The sequence below is a fragment of the Propithecus coquereli genome, unplaced genomic scaffold (genome assembly GCF_000956105.1).
Source record: "Propithecus coquereli isolate 6110/MARCELLA unplaced genomic scaffold, Pcoq_1.0 Scaffold127, whole genome shotgun sequence".
NCBI lineage: Eukaryota > Metazoa > Chordata > Mammalia > Primates > Indriidae > Propithecus > Propithecus coquereli.
The window spans coordinates 5845539-5856782 of record NW_012136858.1 but is presented as its reverse complement, the minus strand read 5'-3'; the positions used below and the strand labels follow the sequence as shown (position 1 = coordinate 5856782).

Below are 11244 nucleotides of genomic sequence, written 5' to 3'. Positions count from 1 at the left end.
TTAATACCAGTTTTTACAAAGCCTGTGTCAAATAAGTAATATGTAGATCTCCTGTAGATCTTTTTTGGTTTTTGTTAGGCCCTTTTGAGTTCTAGTCAGTTGTAGTTTTTTAAAATTTTTTTGAATATTTGGGTATTTTTGATTGAATACTACATATTACTTATGAAAAATTGTGGAAATAATTTGAGACTCTGATCATGTTATTTTCTTTCAGAGAGGATTTACTTTTGTTCCTACTGTTGCTCCTACTTTTACTTTAGCAGCAGAACATTTTAACTGAGGATTGAATTGTTTAGAAACTAGGCTTTCGTTTTGGGGGACTGGTCTATTTTGGTTCACTCTTATTCCTGGATTGTAGCCTTTTCGGGATCCTAACTGAAAGATTGGAGAATTAAATAGGACTCCTTCTCCTTGGTGACCTGTAACTCCAGTTTTTGTTTCCCATTCCTATTATATTGCTAAAAGCTCTGTTCAACTTCTTAGCCTCTCAGCTACCATTTTTGAAACAGTGCCTCTAGAGGAAAATCCTAGAGGGGAAAAGCTGTAGCAGATGTCTTGCTTACCTCTCTGGGCTTCCCTTCCCTGTGAATTTTTGGCCCTTTACGTCCCTACTGCCTTTCTAATTCTCTGAGGTCTTCGACTAGGTACCAAAATTCCACGATCCCAGAAAGAAAGCATTTGTTTAGCACAAACGGTATTATTTGTACAAATAATCTGGGTATGGTGAACCACCTTATCAGTTGACTGAGAACACTCAAAGTCTGGTTCCCAGATGCCCTATAGGGGTGAGCCTTGCAAACAGTCTTGTTAACTTTTTTCTGCACGCTAGTATAGACTATTTGTTGAAGTGGCTTGGTTGTGATCAAAAAGGGAGAGAAAGGGTAATTGATGGCAGACATAATTAGAAAAGGCATTTTAGTATAGGATAAACTCAAGTATATTTATTAGTTGTGGATAAGGAGCTAATGAAGTCAATGAAGATGAAAGTAAAGGTTGGGAATAAATGATAGAGAAATCTCTGAGGAAATGAAAGGGACTGGAGGTCAAGTGCAGTTGGTGTAATAGGTCTTCAACAATAGGAGGGAGATATTCTCAGCACTGAGGATGCAACTGAGATTGTGATTTTTCCTTAGTAAGTTTCAGCTGCCTGTGTGTGGGAGTTTGGAAGATTAAGGGTAGGTTGGTTGAAGCTTGGGGATATTTAGTATGGGTGTGATGAAGGGAGAAGAAGATAAAGGGGTACTGAGGATATTGGAAAAAAAAATTTAGGTAATCAGCCAAAGGTTCTAGGCTCATAGGAGTGAGATCAGGATGGTGGAGGGGGCTGTTAAACTGTGAAAGGGAGGAATGAAGGGATTGTTAGTCTTGGTGAGATTGAAAAGTGGGCATAGTGAGAGCAAAAGAGTTAAGCTATCTAACGTAAGTGTGAAAGAGTGGCATGTTGGTTTTAGAATGCTGTGTACACTCAGTGTGAGTTGAATTAGGTCAAAAGATATTAATAATATGGTAGTGTGTCTGGAATGATGATGGTATGGTCATGGAGAAGGTTGTTCAAGTTGGACAAAGATCAGGGTCATTGAAAATGAAATTACTGAACCATGAAGCCTAGGTTGTTGGATGGGTCATGTTATCTCAGTGGTTGTTGATGTTACCAGTATAATGATAGAAGTTAGAATGGTGAGAAAGACTAACTGCTTTTGGTGAATGTGGGGCAATATCTTTCAATACACAAAGGATAAAGGGTTTTATTAGTTTAGACTCTCTGGTTGTGAGTAGAGAAACTAACTCAAACTGACTTAAATATTAAGAAGACTTTATTATGAGTAAGTTGGTGAAATTCAAACACAGGATTATAACCATATTTCAGGACGATACTGGAGCTTGGACCTGGAAAGTTACCTAGCACATAGTTTCTGCTGTTTCTTCTTAGTTTCTCTTCTCTGCTTTCTTCCCTTTATTTGTATTAGTCTTCTCACTTTCTCTGGTTTTTCTGATTCCTCGTTTTCCTTGGAGATTATATGTATTCCAGAGCTTCTAAGCTAACCTCTTATAATTGTAGCCACATGCAGAGACTAACTGCCTGTCTCTGAATCCCAATTCCAAATTACCAGGCAACTGAATCTCATGGATTCAGATTGAGTTAGGGGTTCACTCATGCCCTCATCAACTTTGGCTAGACTAGGAATGTTATCTTGTACTGTCATGTAACATGGCTGTTAGGCCCCATCTTCGTGGATGGGGAGAGCAGCTCTTTAAGAGAGTTGTTGTGCCACCAACCACAGTGGATGTCTGCTTTACCACAGCTATGTGGTATAGCTGAGTGGAGTTAGTCTAAATGGAATAGGGGCTTTTGAAATAGATTAGGAAAGCAATGAAGGATGTGGCATAGTTTACACCACTTCCATGGGACTTGGGCAATGGGAGAATAAGTAGCTTTAAGAGAGAAGTGGTCTCCCTGGGGAGAGCTAGCTTTTAGTTAAGACACAGGGTGCGAAGTAATCAAGAAAAAGGTTGAGGTTATAGGGGAAAGTTATTTATAAAAAAGGGAGGCCAGGGTTATGTTGGAACTCTTTGGGAAGGTGATTATTGGTAAGATGAACCAAGGAAAAGGGGCACTAAAGCAACGAGGACAAAACCATCAGAGGTGACTACAGAGTTGAATTGTGAGTGATGTCAACAGTAGCTGACATGGTTGACAGGAATGAGAAGTGTAGATGTAATTAATTGTCAAATTCACGTTTGGGAAAGCTTTCATTTTCCTTTCATTTCTCTCTGAGGTTGAAGATAGTTAACAGAGGTAATCCCAGAGTGATTAATTCTTTTGTAGCTCACATCTCTTGACATAATGAGATTATTTTAGCTTGAGACTTTATTTGGTAAATAGAGTCCTCCTTTTCTGACACTCATATTGATGTAACTGTGATTTGAAGTAATGGACTCCTTGTAGTGAATTCTGATAGTTTTCTTTGGGTTCACAACAGTGGTGCATGTCCTGTGCTTGGCCCCTCACTTTCCTAAGACTAAGACACATTCTTTTTTTTTTTTTTTTTTTGAGACAGAGTCTCACTTTCTTGCCTGGGGCGAGTGCCGTGGTGTCAGCCTAACTCACAGCAACCTCAAACTCCTGGGCTCAAGCGATCCTCCTGCCTCAGCCTCCCAGGTAGCTGGGACTACAGGCACACGCCACCATGCCTGGCTAATTTTTTTTTCTATTTTTAGTTGTTTGGCCAATTTCTTTCTATTTTTAGTAGAGATGGGGTCTCACTCTTGCTCAGGCTGGTCTCGAACTCCTGACTCAGAATAATCTGCCCGCCTCGGCCTCCCAGAGTGCTAGGATTGCAGGCGTGAGCTGCCGCACCTGGCCAAGACACATTCTTTATTCATCTTTTGACCATATGCCATTGCTGAGTTGGAAGAGTATGACTTATAGGGATGTTGCTTGCTCCTTTCATGCCTGAGATCATTTTTTTGAATAAAACCATTAATGTATTTTCTTCATTATGAAAATGTGTGTATTATACATACATACTTGTATACATTCTTTCTTTATACACCCACAGACACATAGCTCTCTCACATATGAATTGCCCCCATCTTCTGAATTAATTTCCTAAATTTCCTTCTAAAGGATCACTCGTTCCTTTTTGACCTGTTTGCAATAGCCATACAAATTTTAATTTTAAGGCTGGTAGACTCTGCTTATGAAATATACTTGTTCCATTTTAAGCATACATTATCTTTTCACTTTTGATTTTCTTTATTCCCACAAACTGAGATAATTTGTTGACAAGTGAAAATAAATGTCAGTGACTTTAAATCTCAATTATAGTCTGCTCAAAAATAGTTCCAGACCTAAGACATTGCTGTTTACAAATTAGAATTAATGATCTTTCTTGGAGTTACCACATGATTTTGAGTAATAAAAATGAATATTTTGTCAGAGGAAACTATTGTAATGACATTAAGCAGCAAATTGTGTTACCCTTAAGTTACCAAATATTATTTGTGTGTAAAGTACATCATACTTAATGTTTTTACTGGACTTATTTCTACCTTTCTTTTTACTTAATATTTATTGCAAAAGAAAATAGGGGAAGCTATAGAAAGTAAAGAAGCTGATGCATGATAGGAAATATTAAGGAAGAGGAAAAATAAATGGATGACAGACATTTACTAGCTGATTGAGGTTATCGTTTATAACCAAACTCAATAGTTGTTAAATCTGTACTGATGCTCAATATCTATTAGCTCTGTTAACTTAAAAATATTCAGCTTGTTCAACTGCATAGAAATATTATTTAAATATTTCTTTGGTAGTACTGTAGGAAAACACTTGATTGAAAGTTGTTCAGATTTTCTGTGTTAGTCCTTTTTATTATTTAAAAAAAATAATGTTTGTGTTTTTAGGACTAACTTATGCTAATTTGGCCTTCAGTTTTATTTTACCCATTTTAGAAATTATCATATATTTCTTAACTTTGCTTAGGAAATACATATTTATAAATGAAGGTAGATACTTTCTTCATTTAAAAAAGAAAATCTCCAATGCTGTTAATTCCTTCAGAATAAAGATGAATATTGCACTCTCTTAGTGTTCTCTTTTTAATTAGCATATACAAGATATGATTTTATAAGAATATTCAACTTATCCGAGTATTCTCAATGGCTAAATATGTTATAAACCTCATCTACCTGGTTGAGCTTTCCTTTAAAAATACTCTTTTCTTTAGTTACTATACTTAATGATAGAAATGGTTTTAAAACAGAAATTTCATTGCTAGTAAAGAGAGGTAATGGTATCATAGTAGAGGGATGGTACTCTTTGATCCTTTGGCTCATGAAATCCCTAAATTATGAGAATTTAAGGAAAACAAAGTAGAAGATAGATTAGGTGACTATAAGAAGTGATTCCAAATTAGGAGCAAAGAGTAGGACCAGTGTCTGCTGGAAGGGCACAGTGTTCTTCTAGATGTGACGGGATGTATGTGAACTAAATATTAAGTGTTCTTTTTTGCCCTTCCCAAGTGGCTCAAGTTGCCAAGTCTTTGCCAGAGGTTGATCATTGTAGTTTGTAGACCATATTTTTTATTCCCTAATTACATTGACAGCTGGAGTTGTTTTATAGATTTTTCTTGAGACTGATGCCAGCCCTCTTACGGGTCTGAAAGTAGTTGTATAGCATAACTCTAGACTATTTTTTTAGTTTTTAAAATTTCTAGTTTTCCTCGTTTGTTTGGTATATAAATTCTCCATCTGCTTCACTTCTCTGTGATATTTAGAAAATATGCTTGCTACAAAATACGGTAAGATACTTTATGTAGTTCTGAGTTAAAGAATTTAGATTAAAAAAATCAATGATAAGTAATACTTACTTTTATGTTGATCCCATGACTGTGGCTTAGCCACTTTGCCTACTGTAATAACTCTTATTCTACTTTATAAAGGTGTATATTTTGGGTGTTTATCTCCTTAGGATCCATACTCTACCCATAATGACACAACTCCTTCTCCCCTCCCCCCATTGGTCAGTAGTATAATATAGGCCTGTGTTCAGATTCTTTCTTTTACTGCTTGAGTAAATACATAAAATCTTCATGCTTTATTTACTCATCTGTTAAATAAATCTAATACAATCTATTTTTCATTGTTGTAAGGATTAAGGAGAGAAGTTTTGTAAAATACCAGATACTCTGCTTGGCTCTCAGTAAGTGGTAGATAAATTATTACTGTTGTGATTACTGAGAAGTGCCTATAGAGTGTCTTTGACTTAAACACTGGGCTATGCATATTGAAAATATATGCTGGTTTAAGGAAAACAGTGTACAATCCCAGGGGTATTTGTAGAGCTGCTTGTAGCAGAGCATTTTTGTTTCCTATATTGACTTGCTCAGATTTGTGAAAATAAACTAATTTATCTCTTAGTCTCTTCTTTGTAAATTTGAATTCTAATATAAAAATATTTTTCTTTTTCTTTTTTTTTTAAAGGGTGCTATTTTCTTGGAAGGTGTAACTGTTAAAGGTGTAACTCAAGTAACCACTCAACCAAAGTTAGGAGAAGTACAGCAGAAGTGTCATCAGTTCTGTGCCTGGGAAGGGTAATAAATATTTTAAAGTTTTAAATAAAACTTTTTCTTACTCTGCAACCCTTAAAATTGATTAAACATTGACATAGCTTTTTTGCTCCTTGAAGTTAATATGTTTACAGAGAGTACTTAAAAAGATGTCAGCTATTTTTCAAGATAATCAGTACAGTAAACAGTCGAATCAAAATTAGATGACTCCCATGTCTTCCTAAAGTAATAGAAAATTACTGTTGTCACTAGTATTTGTTTAATGTCTTTGACTCTATTGCTGCTGATTAATGTTTGAGCTGGTCTCATCAATTTATTAAGGGAGAAGAGGTAAAACTTGAATGTGCCTCATTTTCCAGTTTTTGTGTAATCAGAAGGCCTGGGGAAATCATCCTTAAAGATACTCTGCTCCCTACAGTGACTTGAAAATATTTATCAGAAATTTCATGGGAGAGGCTTCAGGAGAGAGTTCATTGCTGTTATCTGTTGTTTTCAGGTCTTGGTCTGTGGTCATTTCAACAGGTCATTGGTATCTGTGGCAGAAAATTGTAATACAGCTTGACACAAGGAAATAGTATTATTAATTGTTAAAAATTCATAATATAAATGCCTAATATAAAGAACTTTTATTACTAGTACCTAAATATCAGATAAATTAGCTAGAAATAATTTTAATTAAAAGATGAAAATAAGGAAGAAGTTATATTCGTTTTAGTGTTGTGTTAATTCCTTGCCATTGTACCTTAATCTTGACCCATGTTTCTCCTGTTTTGTCACTTTTGGCATCTTTTGAGCAGAAAATTGCTAACCCTGCAGAATTATGTCAAGTTGGAAGTGTCATGATGGAGAAGTATGGGGTCTAGAATGATGTAAGGTCATTAAGCCAAGATATAAATTTCTTGAAGTAAAAGACTTATAAACATACCTGCTTTACTATCAAGATCATGCACACTAGTATTTTAAAATTAGCCCAATAATTATATCAGTAGCAATTTAGAACTCTGTTAACTTACATTCTAAAATGTCAAGAAAATGATAACCTTTTATTAGCATTCTTGTGAAAGCTGATATTCTAGTTGACAATCATCTCATGATAGGGAGAACATTACGGTAAATGTGTGATTCATTTGAGAGTGGTTTAAGACACGTGTTGCTTTTTATGGATACGAGCCATGATAGTAATAAAATGTTCTTCTTTAAGGTCTGGATTCCCTGGAGCACAGCCTGTTTCTATGGACAAACAAAATATTAAACTTTTAGAGCAGAAGCCATATAAAGTAAGCTGGAAAGCAGATGGTACTCGGTAAGTTAGAATTTCTAAAAAAGATATACAAATAACCCTACTGCTTGAAGAATATTGCTTTGTTGTTAGGGAAAGTTTGGGCTCTTGGGAGTGTGAATTTCTGATTTCAAAAGCAAAATAAACATGTTTCCAAAAATAGTATAGTTTTTGTTTTGCTAGTATTCTAGACTATGAAGTACAGTTCTCTCTCATTCTGCTAAATTTTTGGTTTCAGAGTTCTGTTAGTTTTATATAAGTCTATACTGAATGTTAAGTTTGAAAGCATTTTCTCTTAATGTGGTTTTTGATATGTCTGCTGCCCACTATCTTGTCTTTAATGGGTATTGGGCGTGTCTAAAGTTAATAGGTAAGTTGTCAATTTATAATCTAGAAATGACCAACTGTCCCTGGTTCATTCTATATTTTATGCCTTTGAATAATTTCCCTTTTTCTCCTAATTCTTGCTAATACTTTTTTAAGTTTTATATATTTTTATGGTGATTGTATTCTTACAACAAAGCTTTAACTTCAAATTTCGTATTCCTAAGTTTTAAAATATTCATTAATATAAGTTTTATGCATCATCAATAATATTTCACTTTTTCTTTCTCTTTTGTGATCCATATTTTTTGTATTGATTACAGTTTTGCTACATGTATTTATTCATTCAAGTGTTATAATAGTTGGAATAATTATTTTAACAGATATTAATATAGAAGTCTTATTAACTTTTTCATAATAAAATGCTTTAGAATAATTATAAGTACATATATATATACACATATATATATATGTATATTAGTTTTTTAGCTTGTTTTGAAGATGACATAGGTTACATTTAATTTTATGAGAAGTTGTTGAATGCCAGAGTGGCAGTTATACCCTTTGTGTCTTGCTATCTTTATCTACATTTAAGTGTGGTTACCTTGAAAAGATTCATATGGAGACATGAAGTGGGGCAAATACAACTTGATGTCATTATTAGGTGAATAGAATGATGATATTTCAATATGATGTACTTGCTAGATTATTTTGTTATATTTGGTTTTTATTTGAGAATATGTAAAAATATTTTCTTTCATTTTAATCGTTTTTCTTTTTTGAAAACAATCTTTCCCTGTAGCATTTTCTAGCTCTATTTGGGTGTTTCATAGGTAAGACAGGTTCATTTAACAAAGTTCAGAAAATAGCATAAATAAAAAGAATAAAAATGAAGAGAAATATTATCACCTAGAGATAATCACTACCATAATTGTGGTATTGACATTTTTCTTTGGGTTATATAGCAGTTATTGTTTTTAATATTAATGCTTGGTATGCTAATTCAAATTGTTAAGTAATAAGTATGTTTCACATATATGTTCATTTGTTCATATTATTTTGAATTTACTTAAAAAAATGAACTAGGTTTAAAATTAGTTTTAATACGTGTATAGAAATACAGTATAGAAATAAACAGTATAGAAATAAAATGAAAAAGTTGCTCTCGTGTGCTTACAGGAGTTATACAAAGATGGATATAGTTATAGAAACAGATATAGATAATTTGGATCATTTACCTCTTCTGCACCTCCTCCCCTGTGGCTACGTGTTTTTGAAGGATAAGCGAAAATTAGCATCACTGCTTATTTTCAGAATGTTAAAATTATATTTATTTAATTTTTTGGATTAGATTAATTTCAGAATCTATTAAATTGGTAGTAAGGATTAGCAGATGTTAAGGATGTTGTTGAGACATATATTGTTAATATTAATAGATACGTAACAATGTCTTAATGGGTGGGTTTATTACTTACCTCTTTGAGTGGAGAGAGAATAGAAAAGATGAGGATCAAGGTGCCTCCCTCTAGGCTTTACACTACAGAATGGCCTGGGGATTTGGGGTTGAGGCATAGATTTAACTCCTGGTGATTTTTCATATTTTAGGTACTCTTTACATTCAACATTGCCTTCTTCACAGTATCATGATAAATCTGGAGCAAAATAATAAAGTCTGCAAAATTTGTCACTTGTTTCTGCCATCCTTTTATTTTCCCTCCTTCGCGGTTGTATACCCCTTTCTCTGTGTCTCAGTACTGTCAGACCTCCTAGGTGATTGGCTAAAGTAGTTTGATCTAATATGTTTTTGATTGATAATGGAAATATCTCATTTCTCTTAGAACCATGCTCCACCAAAACAAAAGGAAAACCCTGGAGTATTTATTGAATACCTACTCTGTTTTAGGATGCATTATTCTGAGAGAAAAAAATGTATACAAGGCATTTTCTGGACCAATGCAAAAATCTCTTTTTCGCGCAGTAGAATTTAAGTCCAATAGCATGGGAGAAGAATTTTCTGTGACTTTCAGAGTCAAAAGAGCCTGAGGGGGCTGTAGAATGGTCTTGGAGGCCATGAAATCAGAATAGCTGATTAATAGCCGTTAACCCTAGACTCTGTCGTCTTTAAAGCCATGTCAAGATAGAGTGGGGGATCTCTTTTTAGTATTCTTATTCCAAAACTTAGTGGCCATTTGTTGTATCTAATAACAATGTTTAGATCCAAGGATCTCTGAAATTGAGTGTAATATGAGACCTGTATATAGTTAGCAATAAAAGGTATTGCTTATAAATTTTGTATTAGCCTGGCCAAGGCTTGGAAGTAACAGTGAGTAGAGTGGCAATTTTGACAAGATTCTAAAACATTGTAGAATAGGGAATATTTTCTAAATGTAAAGCCAAATAATATAGAAATATAGAGGTTTTCAAAAAATGAACCAGTAAGAAATTTATGTTAGTCACAGTAGGTGAATTGATAGACACTGAGCTGCTGCAGTCTCAGAAACCAGTGAAATTGAAGGTTGTTTAATGGTAGAGTTGTTTCTTGTATTTCAGGAAAATCGTACTTTTTAAAAATAATCTGTCTTTAGTTTTTGTAGCTCTGACTACGTTTGGTTGCATTTTTTAATCTCTAAGACTTCGATTAAAATTTATCTTTTCATTTAGAATTATGTCAAACTCACAAAAACATCCCCAAAATAGTACAAGCAATTTCTATGTGTCCTTTAACCAAATTCTCCAAATGTTAACATCTTATATAACTACAGTACAATGATCAAAATCAAGAAATTAACATTGATGTAGATATCATCAAACTATTCACCTTATTCAGATTTCACCAGAAATTTTAATTATGTCCTATGTCTGGTCTGGTATCCAATCCAGAATTACATGTTTCATTAAGTTGTCTTGTCTCTTCCTTTCCTTTTTTCTGGAGCAATTGTTTATACTTTCTTTTATGACTTTGACACTTTTGAATAGCACTGGCCAGTTATTTTGTAGCTTATCTCTCAAATAAAGTTTGTCTGTTTCCTCTTGATTCAGGTTATGCATTTTGGCAAGAACATCACAGAGGTAATATTCTGTGTGTCATTTCAAAAGGCAGATAATACTGAATTGTCCCGTTACTGGTGACGTTATTATAACTTTGATCTCTTGGTTGAGTTGGTGTCTGCCAGATTTGTCCATGATAAAGTTACTGTTTTCCCTTTTGTACTTAATAAGAATGTTGTGGGAGAGATACTCTGAGGCTGTGTAAATATCCTGTTTCTTATACTTTTTCCTATTAATTATAACATTCATTGAAGATTGTTACCTGAAACAGGTATCATTGTAATGTTTGCTAAGTGTTATAGAATAGTGGAATTCAACTGTAAGGAAGAACTTTTTCTTTTTCCTCATTTCTTTTTTTTCTTTATGCTATTATATTCTGTGGGTTATAATCTAATTTAGTAATTATTTTATAGCTTGGAATGTCTCAGATGTGGCCATTGAGAACCTCTTCAAGTGACTCGTCTTTTTGACATCTCCCATTATTTATTTTCTTTCTTTCTTTCTTTCTTTCCTTCCTTCCTT

General features: G+C 33.9%; 1 protein-coding gene across 3 annotated transcripts in view; it reads left to right on the top strand.

Moving 5' to 3' along the window:
• RNGTT (RNA guanylyltransferase and 5'-phosphatase) overlaps positions 1-11244 on the top strand; it is a 271692-nt gene that overhangs the window by 32493 nt on the left and 227955 nt on the right. For all 3 annotated transcript variants that reach the window (XM_012638249.1, XM_012638248.1, XM_012638247.1), the window contains 2 exons: positions 5986-6095; positions 7273-7374. In XM_012638249.1, the coding sequence (XP_012493703.1) occupies positions 5986-6095; positions 7273-7374 (212 nt within the window). The remainder of the gene's footprint in view (positions 1-5985; positions 6096-7272; positions 7375-11244) is intronic.